The sequence below is a fragment of the Vollenhovia emeryi genome, unplaced genomic scaffold, assembly GCF_000949405.1.
Source record: "Vollenhovia emeryi isolate VEMERY1.0 unplaced genomic scaffold, V.emery_V1.0 DF939121.1, whole genome shotgun sequence".
NCBI lineage: Eukaryota > Metazoa > Arthropoda > Insecta > Hymenoptera > Formicidae > Vollenhovia > Vollenhovia emeryi.
Window position 1 is genome coordinate 619403 of NW_011967245.1, and position 23284 is coordinate 642686.

Consider the following 23284-nt stretch of genomic DNA (forward strand, 5'->3'; position numbering starts at 1 on the left):
AGTGGGCATTGTGGTGTACAGATTTGCGGCACTGCTGGGCATGACTAGGCATTTTTGGGGCATTAATTTGGGCATTAGGCCTTGCTGGGGCATTATAAAGATAAAATAAGATAGTAAAGATAGAGTAATGCCCACTGGGCATTAGTGGGCACTGGCGTGAAAGATTTTCGTCAGCGGTTTCCTCCTCGGACAAACATGAACGAAATCAAGATTAAAGTTAAGCGACGTTTGGTGAAACCGGGCCTTAGCTTTTTTTTCATCGATTGTCCATTCAAGATTTCAAACTCAAGTTTTTTTTTACTCGAAAAATCTCTTTGGCGAACTTCACAAAATTCTTAGTGGAAAATCACTTGTGGTGCTTTTACTGTATAAAACTACGGCAGTTGAAAAAAAAATCGTGGTTTCAAGCGAGACGGTTCAGTCCTGGAGCGCGCGGGCAAAAACGCTCCGAGTACGTCGGGCTCTTCCGGTCGGACTCCACGCGTATCACAGAAGAACAGGATACGACAACGCCCAATGTTGTTGCCGCGCGCGAAAGCAGCCTGTTCTCGCGTTGCTGCTCGCTGTATTAAACGCGATGATTGCTGGGAACGCGATGAATGCGCGTGCTCGCGCGCGCGAGGAGGATCACCTCCGGTCTCTCTCTCTCTCTTTCTCTCACATCAGACGGAGAACGCGCGGAAAGGCCGGAGGAAACTCGAGGCAGGAAATAGTTATATCAGGATCGCGCGCAATCGACAAGCGCGTCGACGATTGCGGGGCGGAACTTCATCTCCTGGACAAATGATACGTTCGTCGCGTGTGCGTCTCGCGGTGCCATCATGCGGATACGCGATACGCCGCCAACTCGACGGCACGATTATCGAAGCGTTCGATATCCTGATCGAGCGGCCGATGCATCATCGGTCGCGGCACATTCTTTATCGCGCTCGGGGCAGCGCCGAGGTGAAAACAGAGGAAACGGGAGGTGATGGATCGCGAGGGCGTCCGCCACGTTGGCGCAATTACAAATACAAATAGCTAACCGCGAGCGATACGTATAGGAAATGGCACTTTCGGTTCGACGCCGTTCGCACGTCTCGCTGTAACTCGAATGGACGTTCCGCCGAAATGCAAAGCCGCTCGAAGCGCCGATTGAAGAATGGCACTTATTATTCGCTCGCAGGCCCGCAGTTTTTTTCCAAGACTAATCGAGTCAATAATTTCGTTTCCGTTGAAGCTGTCGCGATGGAAAAGCCGGACGTCAAGTTGATCAAAGAATACATCCGCGGCTTGATGAAAATTTAACGGAGCACCGCGTATACCCCGGCAAACGTGCCGCTCTCACGCCAGGCTTTGGTAAATCCGACCTTACGCGTGTATTCTGGGAATCGCGCGCGACTCGAGTAACAGCGCAGTTTCGCACAGCGCGGCGGCGGATACGCGACGAGAAGAAAGGCCGCATTTCAGGCGGCAAAGGTCCGCGCGCGATATTGGGGATGTCTTCCGCGCTTTTTACCGGCGCGCCGGTTGTCTGCCGACCACTGTCCCGGTAATCACGCCGCGTGAAAAAGGTGTACGAGACGCACGCCATGTGCGTATCCTCCCCTGCCTCGTGTCTGAGAATAAACGCGAAATATTATAACTCGCCGCTCTCCTCGCAGCCACGTTATTCTCTCGAGGAAATTTGTACACTGAGAAAAATTTCCATCGGATAAACCAATGAAATAGTGTTTCCGATGGTTAATTTTTCCGATTAAATTATATACATGTCCGATGAAATTTATCCGATCAAATGTTACCGATGAAACTTGATGATTGAAAAGCCGATCATACTTTATCCCAATATCCCATTTGTTTGACCTAAATAAATCTTTTGAGACGCCCGCCTAGTGAGAGGGAGGTCCAGGTTCAAACTCTGGCTGAGGTAAATTTTTCGCAATAAATTAAAAAATTTAAATCATTTAGACACTGTCTTGACTCTCATATCCTTTATTACTTCGTATTTGTGATTTCACGTCAGACCCTCATGAATTTTATTTGTTAAATCTTTTTTCCGGGTGCAAGAAGTGAGATTTTGTAACTTGATTACTAACTTTGGCATTCATTTTTCTTTCATGACAATTGAATTTTTACGACCTCGCAATATTTTTACGAGATCGAAGCACCCTGTATATTACGCGGCAGAACGTGACGTTCGAAATGCGTGAAAGCGTGCTTTATATTCGCATAAAGACCCCGAAGTGCATGTTGTCAGGCGCGAATCACACACCCGGGGGCTCTAACAAATAGTTCCGGTTATCGGTGCTTTCGCGCGACTTAAGCTCTCTCTCTCTCTCTCTCTCTCTCTCATCCTCTCCCTTTTTGCCTCTCGCGCGCTCTGCACGTTGCACCATTAATAAACTCGTCCAGAAGGAGAACGTGGCGTCCGAAGGCCAAGTTTAGATGTCCAGATTCGTCGGGGATGATAGATACCAGAAGGAGCTTGCTGCGCGCGTAAACTATGCAGAGTTAACTTCCCGAAAGATATATACGCGCCGTGCGTCAAACGCCCGGTTCGCTCACGAAATTGTGCTACTCCACATCTCGGACGGAAGTTGCTTTAACGGCGCGAGTGCATAAATTGTTGTTGAAATAAATCCTTTTGCGGGAGGTGCGCTGTAAAAATAGAAACGACCTGAGATTTTCCTATTCATACAATCGAAAGGTATCAGCTTGCTCGTTTCTTGCTTTACTACAAATTTAGTTTCACTTTTGGAATATTACTTTAACTTACTACTCGTATATTTATACTCCAAGACAGATTCTTGAGATAAATCGATGATTAAAACGACGTGGCGTATTATACGGTAAGGCTAAAATTAATTATACACACTTTATGTGCGTCTCCTTTGTAAACAAAATCCATCGGCACGAGATCCCCGCCGTCTCCCTGTAATAAATCGAGACTCCGCGTGAAACCCGCGTTAATCTTGTCGCTGCAAAACTTTTTGTAACTCGCTAAATCGGGGAAATTAGCATAATTGAGAGGATTCCGCGGCACGACACGCGCAATTTATGCGCCATGTTAATTGCGACAGTGTGCTTATCGCGGAGTTAGCATACAGCTAAATCTCTCGGCGAGTCGCTTCCACGAACGACGGGCGGAAACTCTTTCGAACGATGATGCAAGATCATCGAGTGGCAAGCGGACGAATCTCTGGGCCGTTTCTCGTCCCTTGTTTCTCTCTCCGCACCCGCGGGGCTACGGGTCGCCGGCACGGTGAATTTATGATGAATGCTCGTGAAACGCGCGATTTGATATAAAACCCAACACCATCCGACCGCCGTCAGTTTCGCCATCTAACGAGGGAGCATAACGCATACCTTATCCATACCTCGCCGTAAATCTCGCCGCGCGTTTTGATTTACGTACCTCTAAGGGCGTTTGCGAAGAAACGCGCGATATCACGGCGGGCCGGCGCTGCCGGTGGCTCGCGCTTACGCCTCGCTGCTTGTTCCTTTTTACGAGCCCCGGATGTAACCCCGACCTTCCCTCGCCGCGGCGAAAATCGAAAGTCCCGAGGAGACGGATTGACAGCGGACAAATCGCTATTTTAAGCGCGAGCGGCGCGCCTTTCACGCCGTATCGACGCGTTTTTCTCCCGTGATCCACACACCACGGCGAGACGAACGATCGACCTCGTCCTCGCGGCGATCAGTCGAGAGCGAACGCGAGGTGAAACGGCTCGGCGGGGAGGACCGTTGCGCGATATTAATATGTATAAACTTTTAATTAGCTGTCGCGGACGCTGACGGCGCACAGGTTGCGCTTATGCAAGCGCGCGCTATTCGCAGAAACTAGTTATGAGCGCGGATAGACGTGGGGGGAGCAAAAAGAGCGCGAAATTTCCATAAAAGAGGAGTGTATCGTAACCCAAACAACGTTGGCCAGCAGCCCGCATATCCCGGGCCCGGGAGCATGGGCGAGGTTTTAAAAGTGATTCATTGCCGGGGTCCCTCCTGCCTCTCCCTCATATTACCTCTGCTTTATGCAATACATTAATGGATATTCGTTTCGTTGAATAAGTTTTATGTATAATAGTTCCCCGTATCGCTCGCCGATACTCCAGCAGCCCGCAGGATCAACTTCGATATATCATCTCTCCTCCGTGCTATTCGTCACGCAATTCCTCTCTTAAAAAAAAACACAAAAGGCGGAATTTTCGCCCAGCGTCGTCGCCAAAGCGAGGAGGAAACCGCTGAGGGCATTGTGGTGTACAGATTTGCGGCATTACTAGGCATTTTTGGGCATTGGTTTGGGCATTAGGCCTTGCTGGGACTTTGTAAAGATAAAATAAGATAATAAGATAACGCAATGCCCACGGAACATTAGTGGGCATTGGTGTGCAAGATTTTGGTCAGCGGTTTCCCCCTCGAGCCAAAGTGACCAATTCTGTATCTTACACCGTTTTGTCTCTTTCTAACCGTCCTCTTACCCAGTAGGAAATGATTCGTTGATCGATGTCGAAACGATGTTGAATCGACGTCAATGTGACGTTGTCGATGTCGAATTGATATCGTTTCGACATCGATCGATGAATCATTTCTCTCTCACTGGGTAGCAAAAAACGGCTCACTTTTAGTATTTTCCCATTATCGTAGGATACAGAATTGACCCCCGGGCAGTTATTCTTAAGACGAAGCAACGAAGATAACGATTGTGGGCGGGTGAGCGCGTGGAGCCCGTAAGTACGACGGGCTGAAAAGCTTAGACGCTCGTTGATGATTACATTGATCGACGCGCGTGTTCATTACGGAGCAATTGCGCGGCGCGGCGCGGCGCGGTGCGCGCGCGCTGCGATTCATAATAACGCATTCTCTGTAATATTGTCGGACAGAGGCGCGGGGTCGTTGTCGAAGGGAGACGGCGATAATACGCTGACGGGCTCCGAGCGCCAAAGCGGACTCCGTAACGAAGCGAAAATCAAAAGGGCACACGTCTCTATTGAGAGGCATCGGGGGCCTCTGCGCTTCCGCGCAGCTGCGGCGGATGCATCTCGCCGCGCCGCGCCGCGCCGGTGCATTTCGTTATAGCGCGCGCGCAACGCCAATCGGCCGTATCGGCCGGGGGGATTCGAGCCACACACGTAGCCGGTGACTTCTCTTCTCCCTTAATTCCAACGCGGGTACACGCACGACGGCCGGCGTCTTATAAATAGCGACGCCCGCTACGTCGAGGCGCTAGCAGTTAACAAAACGGTAAAACTAACACTGCCTCCTACGATAACATTTCGCTCCGGTCACGTGTTTTCCGCGGCTCGACTATTATAAGATCCATGACTGCTTCGATTCCTTTCTCTGCCTTTTGCCCCTCCTTCCCTCCCTCTTTCTACCTTTTCCCCCCCGTCGTCTCGCCTCGTCCTGTCCCCGCTGTACCCTTTAGCCTCTCGCGCTCCCTCCACTCCCTTTCCTCCGACAGCCTTCGAGTCTCCGTCATGAATTGCATTCTTCGAATAAATGTTCGTTTATCTTGTCAATTGTATGCAGCTTTGCTTATTTGCATTGCGTACAAAGGCTGATGATACGCTACTTGACAAAGTCCTAGCACACCCTGTATTTTCGTCCGAATTATAAATTGGATTATTAATAAGCCGCTGAAATTAGTCATGTGATCGCAAATTACATACTCGTGCCCGCGTTTCGCTATCGACAATTCACAATTTTCCCTCGCCATAATCGAACGATAGTGACGTTCGATTCAAATTACTTCGGAAACACAAAGCGCCGCGGAAGAATTTAATGAGTTCCCGCTGAACGAAAACACTATACTCGTAGTTTCGTGTTATAGTACAATTTATACCCAGAGGATGGTCATTAAGGGGATGCTGGAGTGATTCTGCACTTTTGGCACCGTTTGCTCCTAGAACTGTCAATTCGTGAAAACATTTGTGTCTATTCACTCGAATAAGTTATAGGTTGGGTAACCTGTAACTTATTCGAGTGAATAGATTTTTTGTTAGGCTTCTAAACTTAATTTCAATGATATCACGCTGTTCTCTGATTTAAGTCCAAATAGCGTAACACTGTCGATTCGTACACAAAAGCCACATAATTTGTATATTACACAAATGTTTTCACGAATTGACAGTTCTAGGAGCAAAGGGTACCAAGAGTGCAGAATCACTCTAGCATCCCCTTAAGCGAAGCACTGAAGGCAACGGGATTGTGGAATTTCACTCCTTTCGCTACTCGCGAGCTTTCGTTTGTCGATTTCTAATGCAAACCATGTTTTTCCAACTTTGCGAAAAGTAATCTGATGAAATGCGACAATTCAATTTGTTCCTTCCCAATGTAACGCCGCTCTTAAGGGATGTGCTCGATGTATAGACAGGCTCCTAACATGAGATAGCGGGGTTTCTAAATTACTAAGCATCATCTGTTGGTTCCATCATGCATTTATTGCCCTTGGAGTGAAGTCTGTTTGGTGGAAAATTCATTGTTGGATCGTGCAAACGTTGCGAAATAAAAATTGTGATTAAATTTGGATGCTGAAGACCTGCTATCTTGTGTTGCTTACCTCATAACAGCTTTCCTCTATATAAAAAATGTATCCAGTCACGTAGGAGTGTAAAACTTGAGTTGCAACTTAATAAAATATCAACAAACTCGGTAAAAACGACAGTTCGTAGATCAAAGGAAGCATCGCACGCACGAGAAAGCAACTCGATCGCGCTGATTCCCCGAAATGCACTCGAATAAAATGTCATTCGAATGTGATACATTTATATGCGACGCACCAAGGGCTCCTACTCGAATAGAGCTGTCCCTAGTCGCGGGCAAGCGCTCTATTCTTCATTCGTTATTTGTTATTCGTGAATTTATCCGGGCTCTCGAGCCGACACCCCACAGCTCCGCGAGAGGCGGGCGTACCGGTTTCGAAACCGGGTATCTAGCGAACGATCGGGGCAACGACGTTGATTTATGTACGAGACATTCGGACGCTACGCCCTTGCTCGTTAAGGTCGACCGAGCGAACGAGCGAGCCCGCCAGACGCATCCCGCGCGCCGGCCGGCCGGCTATTTAGGCATCGATCGCCGACTCGGACTTTTGCGAAAGAGCGGATACACGCGGCTCGTTCGGGAGTTACCCCGGCCGGGTTACGCCACCGCGCTGCTTTAATAGTCCGGATTGCAAACGAAGCGAGACTCGTGCATGCGTGGCGTGCGTGCTTGCGTGCGTGCGTTCTGTCGACCGATCGCCCGGTCGTCGCGCTCCTCGCTCGAGATTAAATTCGAACGTACTTGGGCCCAGCCTCTCCGAAACCGTGATGAATACTCCATCTCCGGCAAATACTCCCTCCGTCCCTACGAGTTGCTCGCAGAACGGGCTATTAGCGAGAATTGATGTTTGCTCTCTTGATGCCGGGAAACTGTTATTGAATCCTAAATCAGGCCCGTCGAATGTAGGGAGCTACAGATTCTTTATGGAATTTTATTACGAAATAAAATTAAGCGTGGAGACGACTTGCTTACTGGCACTTCTTTATTCTGTAATAACTTTACGACGTTTCTATCAGTAATACTGGTCCTGTTCAGGTAACGAACTTACATAAGTACCCGCAAATGTAAAGTTCGTCGAAATTAAAGATGTGAAATTATGTCAAAAGTTAGAACCATCGCTGCACAATGTGTCTAGTCATCGGAGTTAGAACACAGACTCTGTGATGAATAAAGAAGTGTCAGTAAAGTCGTTTCCACGCTTAATTTCATTTCTTAATTTCTTGACTGGCGTTGATATATCCGCTGGTGAATTATTATTATTATAACTGGTGTTTTAAACATTCGGTAACAAAAACTTGGTTTGTTCATGCGAATTCGTGTAATATACGAGAGAATTATTGAGAGAGAGATGTAATAGAAATTTATATTTTCATACTCTGCTTTCAGTACTCGTTGATTTTTATGTAACCGTAGATTAAAACCTCTACAGAGGAATAAAATAGTTTATTGCGCCGTACGTTCTCACACTTCTCACAACGCAAGCAATCCCGCCGTGGATTTAACAGTAAAAGGATATTCTTTGTTTCCTGTTGCAGGCTGCCGTGATGCGAGCCGTGCAGCCATGAGCCGCACGTCCTTGAGCACGAGACCCGCACGGCGGACCAAGTTATTTCCCGCGCGAACAATGACGAGCCTGTTGACGTTGTTGGTGCTCGCGACGACGTTTACGAACGTACTACCGGAATCGGCGATAAATCCGGTAGGTAGCATCGTCGGGTCGGGATCGGGAGTCTCGTCCTCGTCCGGCAGCTCGTCCTCGTCGTCGTCGGTGATCGGGGTGGTGTCCGACAGCTCCAGCCCTAGCGGCAACGGAGTCGGCGGTGTCGGCAACGGCAACGGCATCGGTGGTGTCGGTGGCAACGCCGGTGGTAGCCATGCCGGTATAAATGGAGGCGGCGGTGGGCATTCCGGCATCGGGAGCGGCAACGGGAAGGGCCGTTGCGAGGAGATCACGATTCCCATGTGCCGCGGTATCGGCTACAATCTCACCGCCATGCCGAACGAATTGAACCACGACACGCAGGATGAGGCCGGCCTGGAGGTGCACCAGTTCTGGCCGCTGGTCGAGATAAAATGTTCAGCGGATCTCAAGTTCTTCCTGTGCTCGATGTACGCGCCAATCTGCCTGCCGGAGTACACGAAACCGCTCCCGGCCTGTCGTAGCGTGTGCGAGCGAGCGCGAACGGGTTGCGCGCCCCTGATGCAGCAATACGGCTTCTCGTGGCCGGAGAGAATGGCGTGCGAGCGCCTGCCCTATCACGGCGACCCGGAGAACCTGTGCATGGAACAGGACAACCGCACCAGCAGCACCGGCACGGGCCCAGGTGGTAACGGCGGCGCGGCGAACAACGGCGTCCCGGTACCGCCGGGCCCGCCGGCGCGACCCACGCGGCCCAGCAAGACTTCGCAGCCGGCCCGCTGCAAGCCGGGCAAGAATCAAAAAAACTGCCAGCACCCCCCGGGGGAGAGGACGAGGGACTGCGCGTGCAGATGCAGGGCGCCCCTCGTGCCCCTGGGGGCGGCTGGCACGGGGATGTCAGGAGCGATAAGCGGCGTCAGCGGCAGCGTCATCGGGGCCGGCAGCACCGGGGCCAACGCGGCGGCGGCGGCGGCGGCGGCGGCGGCGGGGGCTGGCTTGGCCGGCATGGCCGTAAGTGGGATAATGCCGGCGCCGGCACCGCCGTCGATGGGCGGTATCGGCCGAAGCATCATCCAGGAGATCGCGGGGGTGCCGGACTGTGCCCTACCGTGCCGCGGCGCGTTCCTCACCAACGAAGAGCGCGAGTTCGCGGCCGTCTGGCTGGCGCTCTGGAGCGGCCTGTGCGCCGCCAGCACTCTCGTGACCGTCACCACGTTCTTAATCGACACCCAGCGTTTCAAGTATCCTGAGCGACCGATCGTCTTCCTCTCGGCCTGCTACTTCGTCGTGTCCCTAGGGTACTTGTCGCGCAGCATGTTCGGCCACGAAGAGATCGCCTGCGACGGCCCGGCCTTGAAGTCGGGCGCCCAGGGCCCGGGCGCCTGCGTCACCGTTTTCCTCCTGATTTACTTCTTTGGCATGGCTTCTTCCGTATGGTGGGTTATTCTGGCGTTCACATGGTTCCTCGCGGCTGGTCTCAAGTGGGGCAACGAGGCGATAGCGTCGTACTCGCAATACTTCCACCTAGTGGCGTGGCTGTTCCCGACCTTGCAAACGGTTTGCGCGTATGTCGCGGGTGGCGTTGCCGGTGACCCGGTAGCGGGGGTTTGCACAGTCGCCCCCGAGGGGGTGCGCAACTTCATCCTGGCGCCCCTGTTCGTTTACCTTTTATTGGGCACGACTTTCCTCCTGGCCGGCTTCGTGAGTCTCTTCCGAATTCGATCGGTGATCAAGCGCCAGCCGGGCGCTAAGGCAGACAAGCTGGAGAAACTGATGATACGAATCGGCGTGTTCAGCGTACTATATACGTTACCGGCCGGCGTGGTATTGGCATGCCACATCTACGAGTCGACTCTGCGAGACGAGTGGCTCAGCTCGCTGGCATGTCCCTGCCGCCCACGGGCCAGACCCCTCTACTCCATCCTGATGCTCAAGTACTTCATGGCTCTCGCGGTCGGCATCACCTCGGGAGTCTGGATCTGGAGCGGCAAGACGGTCGATTCCTGGAAACGGCTATGGAGGCGCCTGTTCGGCGGTGACCGCGGCCACATGGGCGCCGGTGCCGGGATGGTGGCCGGCGTGACCGGCGGTATCGGCAGCGGTATCGGCAGCGGCATCGGTATCAAGGGCGTGGTGGGCCGGGGGATCGCGATGCCGTACCCTTCGGCGCCGGGCCCGGGCAGCGCCCTGCTGCCCCCCGGCAGCGTCGCCAGTGCGTCCCAGCATCACTTGCACCATCACGTACTCAAGCAACCGCCGCTCTCGCACGTATGACGTCACCAGTCCGCGGGGGGCGACATGAACACCGCTGGATGCGTCGAGCAGTCACAGCAGCAGGAGAGGCCTTCCGCCCTCAGCAATTACGGGCCCATCTAGCCCTTCGCCTCGGCCTCGCGCAGGCACAACGCGACGCCGCATACGGCGCCGCACACGGCGCCGCACACGCCCCATTCGGCGGCGACCATCTACTCCAGGAGATCGCTCGCGTCCACGACGGGGCCGCTGACGCCGGCGCACGGGATCGCGCCCTCCTACACGCAGGCTACGGAAGTGTGAGAGGAGCCACGTGGAGATCGAGCGTCGGACGGCGTCCTCCGCGGGCCGCTTCTCGATTACCCGATATACGTATTTAGCCTGTACGTGTCTTCTCCCGCGGGAATCTCAAGGGAATCCTCTCTCCAGCTCTGACGATCGACGATCTTCTTCGGCGCCTTCAGCCTGCCGCTCGAATTCAAAGGAACTGACCCGAATCAATGACGATCGATGGTGTTATATCGCGACAGGGAGGGTCGCTCGAGTGTCTCGCGGTATAGTGAGATTGTGATTTAAAAGGTAGACTCGACGACTTGGCACGCGCAGGAATGCACGCGCGTGCGTAGGATAGCGCGCGAACGATGCCGATTGATTTCTCTATCTTTATTCGTATCTATCTATCTGTCTCTCTCTTTCTAATCTTTCTTACATTCTCGTAAGGCGGTGCTCGTAAGGTCCGCCAACCGTGTCCGTCTAACGTGTATCGTCTCGTCTATTTATCTAATCTAGCCATTAAAAAAGAGCCATGTTGGGGGATGCACACGCGCGTACGCGAAAAGCGGCAGCCTGCTTTCACTCCCCTTCCCGTTCCCGGAAGAGAACAGAAAAACTGCCACGGTGTTCCTCGATATCGCGCGCCGAGAGATATCCCTCTTTCCGGGAGAGGTTGTCCCTCCTCTCGTACCAATTCCTCGCCACTGCCGCCCTTTGCGATCGAGGGGTCGCGTGATTTTGAAAGTAGCCTCGATCGAAAGCAGGCGACCGCTGCTCGCGGTGGACGCGCGATGAAGGGAAAGCGAAGTGTACAGGACGAATGCTAAAGTAAACGAACCAGGCAGAATGGACAACTGTAAATACTGTTCTTAGATGTTAGCCGATGCTGTAAATAAAAAGAAAACAGTCGCCAGACTCGTTGTAGGGTGTTAAGGCGCGAAAGACGCTTGCGCTTGTGGCGAGTGCTATGTCGTTTCCTTTCACAGGCAATTATTCGACAAGACTTGTCGCACTCGATATAAACGGAAAAGTCCGCTAATTGGTCCGCGTTATGCAATGTTGAACTGGAATACGCCGCTTTCGCCAACTTTCCTCGAGATTAATATTCAATTTGTGACGGTCCGTTGAGAGATTTAATCAGACACATCCCCCTTGTTTCATTTAATTAATTAAAATTCGTCAAGTTGCTTCTACCATTAAGATCGAGCCGTTGAAACTCGACAAATTTTATCTCCGCTAACGAAAGTTTGAGGTAGGCTGATGAGATCCGGCATATATGTTATTTTTGTTGAAATTTTAGTTTATAAATATGTAAATCTCATCGTGAATCGTATACGTATGAAAGTTATATATTTTTTAGTTTACGCTAAATAAATATAATTTATAATTTCAGATTGAGCAACGCGATTCGGATTAATCGATAATTTTTACAGATTTTAATCTGATTTCGCAAGTATGGTAGGATCGAGCGTTATATTGTTGCCACGAGCGGACAATCGTCGCGGAACTAGATCCGCACGCGTCCACAGAATGTGTAATACAGATATATTATATTACATAAAAATAGGTCTGCCTCGCGAAGATCACACGTAATTTAACACACGTTGGTGTACTAGTTCGAATCTTTTTATACGATAAGTAAGGGCGCGTCGCGCTCTCTTGTCTCGCGTACGCGTCCGCACCGAGTCGCAACCGTCGTGCGGAACCGATAATAACCGAGAGCAGGAGAGACGCGACGTCCTTCTTTTTTTTTTTTTACTGTACTTCGCGCGGTGGTCGGCTCCTTTGCGCACGTGTCACGAAGGGTGGCCGACGTGATAGCGCGAGTACGTAAAAGGGCGACCGACCCTTGCTCGGGGGGCGCGAAGGAGCGCGAAAGGAAATCTACGCTCACCCCGAAGCATAGTAAGTAGAAGAAAATTATGCACGCGCGCGTATGTAATTCTCATGTAAATCCCGATGATCTAGAAATAGTCCCCGTGCGAGATTACGCGCGGGATACAGTGGAAGTGACAGCCCTTAAGTACGTATTACACGCGTGACGATACGCCAGCCACTAGCAATATCGTTAATCCAGAACCTTTTCTAGTACCGGGAACCGAAATCGTAGAGGAGAATCAGAGAGAGAAAGCGAAATTTTGGAGCATCTCGTAAGCGAACTACGATCGGACGTAATAAAAAAATTCCATAATAATATATGACGCGACATTTGGGCAAATTTTGGACAACGTATTCAACGTGACTCAGGGATCCCGTTTAGAGCCCTGTAAGATTAATCATAAGGCAATAACGCGAAATTTGATTTTCAACCGTATAGAAATGGGGATGATTGAAGCGTACAATGACACGACAATCTTGGATCACTGCCCGCTGTACTTCTTTACGAGATGTTGCGAGCGCAGAGCACAAGCAAAAGGACTGAAAAACGAAAACTGCCTCATCCAACTTAACACGTTGACTGCCGCGCCATTCATGTGTGAATGACACTCAATTTCGCGACAAATTCCCAGATTGCAAGATTTCACTCTTTCGCCATCGAAACATCATCGAGCGACTTTGAACGAAAATTTAGTGTCGTTCATATTTGAATGACGGTGCGCCTTCGAGAACAGCAAGTATCGTTCGTACATGAATGACACGTGTGACGTGGCGGTCAATACGTTAAATGCGTTAACCGTCGTGTGTCTTAGACGGTTTAGAAACCTTTGCCAAAACGGAACATACACACGTAATGTTGTAAATTAGTGGGAGTAAAGATGTCTTACAATTAGTGTCCACATATCACGCCAATAAGCGAGGAGGGGGGGGGGGGGAGGAAACGAGCGATATCGCACGAGGGTGAAAGAGGGGGTGAACAAAGGGAAATGTGAGTTCGGAGTGCAAATGCCGGAAGTGCGAGTTTCTTCCGCGGATATTTGAGAATGTTCGATGAGCGACATCGACGAGTGGCGTAGAGAAACCGGTGAGAGGAGTCTTTATAAGTATTTGTATAAGCCACTTTTTGTCACACTAATTGTCAATAAAAAGGAGAATACTGTGTGTATTACGAATGTGTTTCGAGACCGGCGGTAGCTGCTCCGCTCGTTCTTCCGCGTACACGGCCGGGGCGCGATATCGGATAGCCTCTTTTCGCCTCCCTCCTTTATGTTACTTTCGTCCGTTTTGTGCGTTTTCTCTCATTTCGTCATTTACGTTCTGGATGGCGCGACGGGTTTCACGCGCGATCGCCATCGACCGCTCTGTACAATTTTTACGTTGCCATAGTAACCTTAGATGTAATCGACCGTCATCGGTTGCAAATATATAAAATTATACGTATACAGGTATATATATATGTGTACATGCTTGCGTATACACGCGTATACATGCATATACACATATATATACGTAAGTACATATGTATATGTATACGGCCGCGTGTACATACGCGTATATATCCAAAATGTATACGATTTTTAATACATTTTATTATTATTTAATTCCCCTGCGTCACAGTTGCTTCCCGCTCTCCTTACGACGGCGATTCTACTCGTCTATAAGGCGTCGCTCGTTTTTCTTATTCCAGTTTCCTACGTGCTTTCTTCGACGCAACGTCCAAAGGCGTGACGCACCGATGTCTCGCGGATGAGTCTGCGAACTCATCGCCGTCGGGTGGCGACTGTCGCAAGGACAACGATTTACATTTACCTTTAAGCTGTAAATATGTTTTACGCGCAATTTCTACGAATACAAATGTACGCACCGCTAATTAGCAAGCAACGTTTTATGCATTTTTTTTTTACTTTTTTTCCATTCGTTCGTGTTTGTTTGCGAAGTCTGTGTTCAAGTGAACTTGTAATTGTCCCCGATGTTACGGTATCAAAAGTATTTCACGTAGAATCTTCACTTGGCATTAAATAAATTTTAATCTCTCCGCCGTGCCTTGCGTTAAAGAGGAAATATTCAAGAATCTTTCATTCAATTTACAAAGTCTCATCGCATCGCTAAAGTTTCGTATTCCTTGAGCAGCCTCGGCGATAAGAAGACAACGACTGCATTGGGCACTTCGCCAGCCAAGTCGGGGGGGTGAACCACCCCCGTAACGTGAGTCACCGTGTAATGGGGCTGAAGAGGAAGGAGACGACTGCAGGCAGAAGGGGTGCGGTTCGAATTTATGGTTCGCTCCGAGGGTTATGCGTTTGCAGTCTGGCTACTTGGCCCGAGAGATAAAGATCTGTCCTGTAGTCGCTCGTAATTGTCGTTGTATCAACCGATCGAGTTACGCGCGTCGCCTCTAATTGGATCGTCGCAACGTCGTCGCGAACGAAAAGCGTCGCCGCGGCGTAACGCCCGACCGTCGTCGTAGTGAACGCACCTAACGAACTTGGCTCGTTGCGTCGCGAAATTAATGTCCAATTAATTAAGCGAAATTGCTCGAGATACTCGCCGTTCAGGTGAAATTATCGAACGATCTTTCTAAATCATTGACGGAGCGCAGCAAGCTAGAAATACAGCCGGTCTCTTTAGCCGTCTCATAGTCAAAGTGCATCTGGCTGAATTGGTAATTTAACTCGTTTATTTACGAGAACATTTCAGATCCGTTTATTAATGTTTCAACGCAGTCTGGGAGTCAATTGCAGCACTCGACAATTATGCATTCGTAATGACTTGAACTCTAAGCTGCCCTCCGCGCAGACCGAGGGGCGATACGGATTTAAAGAGCGCGAGATCGATTTTCAATTGGCTCCACGGTAGAAAATCTGAAAATTTAATACAAAGTTTTTACAACCTCGTTCTAGAGAGCGGGGTATTGGTAATTAACCATGTGCGGCCATTTCGAAAGCGGTTTACGCCACGTAGCGACATCGAAATGCTCTTCACTTCTTTCGACGATTAGTCCATCCGACAGCTCGCTCCTCCATTAATAATTAATCTGTATTGCGTAGTCGCGGGGCGAGTGTTAATCACGCTTCGTTATTGAAATAAACGCGCACCGCCATCTCGACCCGGCGGAGCGCGAATTATTGTTGCCCGCGAGAGAAAAACGTCGCATAATAGCGCTATATCGACTCCACGGAGTCATAAAATTGAGATTTCATTGGCGGTGTCGGATATCGGCCCCGACCATTGCGTTTGCATTCGTATACATTCATTATGCATACGTGCACGCACGCAGAGGGTGTTACAGAGCCACTGCTGTTCCCTTCGTTTGCAAATCACTTGACAAATGGGAGTCGATCGTTTTCGCAAGAATACGAAATCCGCGTAATCGTACGACAGTGCAAGTTATTGAAATTGACAAATCGTTAACTGCATACAAGTCGAAAGTACGAATTGTAATAAAATGGCAATCGCATTTTCTCCGTTCAACGTCGAGATTTACAATTTGGCGGCCGAGATGTCTCTAGAGCCGCCCGTCAAACTTTTATCAGAGAGAATTCTTTTTAAGTTCGGCATAAAAAATTTATAGCGTACGTCGCTGAAACGTCCCGTACGCTGCCGCGGAGCACACAAGCAACCCTTGTCTTGACGGCAAAGGTCGCGCGCGGCCCGTCGCGATAGTGGCGATTCGATTTGTTTTTCTCCGAGGAATCAATCCCCGCGGTAATAATATATAGAGGGAGTAATGATACAACTGGAGTGTGCAATATGATTCTTTAAGGGGTCGGCCTCGCGTCGACCCGAATCGGCGATCGATTGAAAACAACGTCGCGTTCTCATACGCTCGTCCATTCGCAGAATCAAGATTACTGAAAGGCGATATGCGCCGACGACGCCTTCCGGCGAAAAGATTCCTCTCAATTAGATCAGCCGCGCATGGATCCCCGCTGCAATTGTGAGAGAGGATTGGCAGCCACTGATCCCTCATGATTAATTCATTCTGGGAGTGATTAAACGGAGAGGACAGTCCCCGTTCTGTTCTTGAACGTAGGTTGGCAACCCGCCGTATTACCATAAGATCGCATCAATTAAATAATTATTTCCATTTCTCTCTTACGCGACGTGGCAGAAGCATATAAAAATCGCCCAGAGCGTCACAAAAAAAAACGTAATATTTGCAGGCAGAATAATTAATACATTATGACTTTACGAATGTCATTGGGTATTTGTTTTGTGTTATTCAATTATCACATTGACGCGTTAAAAGATAAGCTCAGCTTCGATGAGTGAGCTCGAATTGAATAAACAGATAACCAAAGGCTATTTTTATAAAAATTGCTAGAGTATAAATCAACGCGGTAAATAATATTCAGTCAAAGTTATTGGCCTTCTTATGTACGTTTTCCTATGGTGAAACGCCTCGACCTGCAATTTCCGTCGTCGGGCATTCACATTGAAAGAATTTTCGAACACCGTTTAGGCCAGATATCGTCGCGACGTCAACGCCAACAAAGAAGAGGAAGAGAGTGAGGGGACAGCCTCGTTATTTCGGCCCTGAAATAATATCAGCCTGTCCACAAGGTCCGCGAAGACGCGTTGAAATAATATTTTCACAAGGGCGTCTGTCCGTCGCGTCGTAACCCAGAATCCGGGAGGTACAATATCGCTGTTTTTCGGCCAGTCGTCTCATTGCCCCGGAACGCTCCCGATACGCCTCGGTCACCGACATCTCCTGGATCGATCTGCGAGAGGTAAATGCGCCAGATCTCGTGCTCTGCTGGAGCAGCACGAAACGGTTAGCCGGAAACTATACGGAGGGTGTTTCGTGCTAAACGTGTGCCGAACATATAATTTCACGTAAAAGATTACGGCCGTATAAAGCGTATCATATCTACATCTGTGTTCGTGTTTACGTAGGAATATAATAATTTCGGCTGTCTGTTGGCAAAGCGAGGGAAAATAAAGCGTAACGGAGCGCATTCGCGTATGCATGCGAGTTCTACGGGCGATATTTTATCGCGTGTTACGACATTCGTGCGCCGTTACTTGAATGAGGGTGGCGACAGTTGAATGCTGTAACTCCCCCCCTTCCGCGTTTATATATATATGTGTATATATCTCGATATATATCTCTCTTTCAAATATGCTAATTTTCTACATTGAAAGCACGCGCACACCTTCGACGACGTATAATAAAAGTATCGCAGGTAATTGCATGAAGTACAACTGCGGGGAATAAGAATGTGTTAATCAATATTCCAATTGGATCGTAACGCGTACGTTCTTGTCATACCTGAATTTTTGCACACTCTCTAAAAGTCAAGTCAGTGGATTATCATTGAAAACAGTGAATATTCAGTTATCACTGTTATCACTGTTTTCAGTAATAATGCACCGAGTGACTTTTAGAGAGTACATTAGTTTCCTCGTCTTTCTTGCAAACGAAAGAAGATCTTGTAGAAAAGAGTCACGCGATTTCGCAAGTGTCGAGGCTCCGCTTTCTTCGCACATAGACAATTGTTACCAATTTATGAGTTTTCTCATACTAATTTCTATCACGCTATTGTATTTCAGTTTTTCATTTCGGTTGCTTAGAAAATTCCATTTATTCTTGAATATAACAGAGTGTCAAAGCGCGATAATATCAACGACACGCGAATGGAGCTGTATTTACCGTAACAAAGCGAGACGAAAACATCAATCTGGTTTGAAAAAGAACATTTTCGCCGCCAGAATTTGTGCTCGAATTCCATTGCGCTTATCGAGACCTACGTGGAGGCAAGGGATGTTTAAGTGTCCTGTTCACGCGCAGTCGCTCATACCGCTTTGGTGAGCTGCCACGCGCATTACTCGCGCGGCCACGTTATCGAGATGAATTTACAACGTCGTTTGGCGATCCGCACTTCGCGGGCGGACCATAACGAACCTGTTAGCGCGGAACGTGGTTACGGCCGCCCACACGCAGCGGGTACGATTTTAGCTAGCATCTCCGCGCGCCCGCCCTTTTTCCAAATAAACCCGCGCGGTACTCCGGCTCTGCTTTTAACGAGATTTCGGCTCGACTAATTACGGAACGGCCAAGACGTATCGCGTGCCCGCAACGAGGGCAGCGATGAAAACGATCCTTCGCGAATACAATCGGGTAACCGCCGAAGATATTTCTCGTCGCTCTCAAGGCTTCCCCGGTGGAACGCCCGCTCGTCGTCAACAGTCAGTTCTTCAATTATGCAATACGATACCTCACTTATCGCGGTACCAATTTTACCCTCGGACATTTAATTTTTACGATGACGGTTGACACGTAACAGGTGAGGTCTCCACTCACGTTCAATCAATGATATTTCATTACTCGGTAATTTTGCAAATTTAATTGCGTCCCGTAGAACGCGAAAATTTGTTAATTTCGATTGTGCCGACGCTCTCGTTTGTGCAATTCCGTTTTACCGACATTTATCCGTTATTCGTTCCGAGCCTAACGCTAGTCGCGGGAGAACCGACATCCATATTGTTGCCAATGATATTGATATTATTTAAACCGATATTGAATTTCGAATGTGCTTTTGAATATTTAATTGAATGACGGCGCTGGATGAAACTTCATTTTCAATCCGTTTTGTCAACGGTTGCCCGCGCTCGCGCCCGAAGGCAGCTCCATTTCACGCGCGATGGTCAATCGATCGTTCTGCATCTCTCGGTTATTGGGAACGCGCGCTGTACCGTGAGCACTCGACGTCTCCGTCCTCTCGTCCAGAACAATAAGAGGACGAGGAAAGTTGGCGATCAGGCGGCCTGTGCCCGGTACGTGCGCGCACGTGTTTAAAACGCTTTCGTCGACTCAATTTCGCCAAAATATACGGAAGGGGACTCCGCACATCCGTTTCCGCTCGTTCATAAAAACGTTCACGGCGGGGCTGCGCAGCGTCGCTACTGGGAAACGGATTCTGCCAGTCTCTTTGTTCCGCGGTCAAGAAAAAATCGGGAATACTAACGATGGCATATATTAGACGATCGAGAAGACTGGGATCTTAATCTCGAATGAGATGAAAGTCATCAACGCAGCGGACTTGCATCTTTTTTCACACGCCAGTCGACCGGCGTAGAAAACGCTTAATTTTAAAATAGTTCAAATTATGACAAAATTTTGTTGTGTTATTCAAGAGTGCCCTAATAAGTCTCAAAATAATTTATTTCATTGTATGGTGAATTTACTGTGAAAAAATTGTTAAAGATAAGCGTAGTTTTTGGGCCGTTAAAGTGGAATGAACCCTCAAATGATTAATGCAACGATGCTTGACGAGTATAAAATAATTGCACGAGACTTGGAGACAAAGAGAAAGTGGCCAAGGGTGAATCTATCATAATTAAACTCGCACGGGAGGTTTCGATCGAAGTCGCGCCGTTCCACGACCTTAGGCGATTGTTTGGTACATGTACCAGAGTGTACCAGAGTGTACACTCGGCGTCACGAATGCTTTCACACCTGAAAATAGCCGTTAAGTTCAATTCCGATAGTAACATTAATTTTCTTAAACTAAACTTTCCTATTGGATACCAAACAGTCGCTAAAAATCGCCTCTTGTACCCTGCATCCGGTTCTCAGTACTCCGAGTCCTCGGCTGCGACTCAGCTTGGCTACGAAAGTCGGCAACCGGCTGGGATTAATTCAGCCCTTCGAACACCTACGTGGAAATGGAAGACGGTAATCCGACACCCGGTTGTCAGCCCGGCAGGAAACGGGCGCGAGCAGGGAGAGAGCGACGAGCGATATGGCTCGGCGCCGCGAGACACGCGCGACCCCGGAATGCTCGCTCGTCGATATATTTTATTGTCGCGCGGACCGTAAAGTCAGCGACGTCTTCCGCTCGCCGTAACGTCCACTTTACGACGTATTACAATGATCGACGTCGCGGCGCACCGGACCGTCGCCATCTCGGAGTTCGCCTCTCGCGAACCCGGCGTTAATGCCCTCGGAGAGAGCGCGTTTTATTCCGCGACCCCGGCACGGTCGGGCGAATCGAACGGCGCGTTTCGAATTAGCGGGCCGGAGCTGGGCATCCGCGCGATCGGCCTGCGATGATTGCTTTCGATTTGATCCGATTTCGCGCGGCGACGAGGATGACGACGCGCGGAGGAAGGGAGGCAGGGAGAGCGCAGCGAGGTCGGGCAGTTGCATTTGCACGCTCCATAAACGATTAATACGCTCTCTCGTCACGTCCCACGTGTCGGATGACGGCGCAGAGCGAGAGCATACATTCCCCGCGCGAACAACTCTCTCTCTCTCTCTCTCTCTTACTCTCTTTCTCTCTCTCTCTCTCTCTCTCTCTCTCTCTCTCTCTCTCTTCTCTCTCTTTCTCTCTCTTTCTCTCTCTCTCTCTCCGCGACAGGAAGGTCCTTCCCCCCGACTTCGCCTGGGCTCCAAGTGTTCCCGGGCGAATATTATGGGCGTGATGGGCTCGTTCTCGGCCATGACACACTCATTGACTATGGATACCTGGTACTTATCATATCTACAATCTCCATATTCATTAAGGTGACATGCATGCGTTACGTGTAATTAGATTAATTATTTTATTCATAAAATATAGAATTAGAGAGAGAGAGAGAGAGAGAGAGAGAGAGAGAGAGAGAGAGAGAGCCTGTGAGTGCGTGTGGGTTAGATGTTACACCATTGACCTCTTTAGCTATTTATAATATTAATACGTACCAATGAAAACGTAAAGACATTAAGCATTATGAAAAAAGGGTATAGGATTAATAAAATGAAAACACGCGATACACGAGTGCAGTTGATCACATCGTTTTTTTTTTACTATATGCCGAATAACGCTGATCTTTAAAATGACAGATTTAGGTCGCTTTAATAAGAATTCTTCAATGTCGCCAGCGATAATTGACGACGTCAGTGTTTTCTTGATCATACCTGGCATTTTTTATAATACAGAAAATTTATTGCGAAAAATATTACCTCAGCCAGGGTTTGAACCTGGACCTCTTCAAACCCTGGCTGAGGTAATATTTTTCGCAATAAATTTTCTGTATTATAAAAAATGCCAGGTATGGTCAAGAAAACACTGACGTTGTTAGTTCTCTTTAATTTTTCTATACATGTATAATTACTGTCTCCCCAGTAAGAAATGATTCTTCGATCGATGTCGATTCGATGAATCAGTTTACACTGGGTCAAGACACCTGCCTGAATAATTCACGAGTTTACTTTAAGGCAATTAATATGCTATAAATGCTAAAATTAACGGCTACTACAACCAATCGTATTGTAAAGTCAATCTGAAAATATTAGATGCGTATCTTCATTTTCGTTAAAATGAGAATGCGAGTTATCTCTCGCGGAAAGACAGGGGCAGAGGCTGTAAGAAATCTGTTTTATTGATCGTAACAATAACATTGTAGCGATTACAAATTTGCACATTCCCGTAGATGGCGATCTCGCGCGTATAGATCCCCAAGTTCGGGGCAGACTCGATCGATCCCGAAATAAATGTCGCCGAAAGCGATACACGTAACGAGGATGCAGAAGGTTGCTAAATGGTACCAATGAGGGGGAAGTTGTGGCGCGCCATTAACACCAATTGTGGTTTCATCAATTTTCATCTGCGAGGCTTTTGGACCGGCACCGGACAGCAAAGGTGTCAGGCGTGACGCGCTCGGCAAAGCGACACATTTTCGGTCAGCCACGTTTGCCAGCCGCGCTCCATGACATATCAAGGACGGTCACGACTATTTCGTGAACGGACGCGTGGACAGTCAATAATTACCCTGCAGCTTCGTGCGGTCCCGAGTGTTAGCTGATACAGCGCCCAAGACCGAACTGCGTGCTATTAAAGCGCACATATGGCATGAACCTTGTGCATCCGCGTGCAAAATCGGTAATTCGTTGCCAGTAATCAACATCAGTCAACTTGGTACCAGCGGCAATTAAATAAATCAGTATCAATTAACCAATATTAATTTATCGACCGACAGCCAACAAGTATGCGAAGCTATATTACATGCGTCACGAGAACGCAATGCGTTGCAACCGTAGAAACTTATCATGGCGGATCTATAACGATATACGCGCGGCCCAGAGTGGCAATTAGTAATCCCGCGGGTAACGTTGACTTAGGCATTAATTAACGCCGAAGAATTTTCGAGTCGCCGTCCCGGCCGCGTCGCGACACTCCACCAGTTAGCTTCCAACGATAAACAACGAACCACCTTCCGTGCGGCTTTCCATATCTTTCGCACGCTGCCGCGTTACTCCTCGGCGTCAAAGACGACGGTAATTTGCGCCTCCTGCGCGCAATATACGTTACTTACGTATCTCTTAATTAATTCGTGCCACGACCCGCCCGGGAATTACTTTCGCATCGCCAAACGCGCGCGTCTTCATCGTCCTCTCGCCCCCTCGCCGAAGCCTCGCCAGCCTCCTCTCTCACTCTCTGTCGCTCCTCCTCCCCTAGTTCTCGCCACCCTTGCGTCGGTCTCGCTTCCGTCAAGCGACGTCGAAGTTTAAGCGAAACTTGCCGCCGAAGGAAGCTTATCTAATAGTCACGGCCGCCTCCGCACGTAAATTAGATAATATCGAACACCCAATAACTAATTAGCAACTCCGCGACGCTTGTACATCTTTACTTGACAATCAGATAGCCACGGCATCGTCAATCACATTTCGTGTGTCTTGCGCGAAAAAGTTTTCGATCAATTAAACGTATCGCTCTTGTTGTTCTTGTTCCGCTT

At 49.1% G+C, this 23284-nt stretch overlaps 1 protein-coding gene across 1 annotated transcript in view; it reads left to right on the forward strand.

The window, feature by feature from the left end:
• LOC105570134 (frizzled-5) overlaps window positions 1–14442 on the forward strand; it is a 38239-nt gene extending 23797 nt beyond the window's left edge. The window contains exon 2 of the mRNA XM_012027101.1: window positions 8058–14442. Coding sequence (XP_011882491.1) covers window positions 8084–10435 — 2352 coding nt within the window. The 5' untranslated portion in view covers window positions 8058–8083 and the 3' untranslated portion in view covers window positions 10436–14442. The remainder of the gene's footprint in view (window positions 1–8057) is intronic.
• Window positions 14443–23284: the final 8842 nt, after the last annotated feature.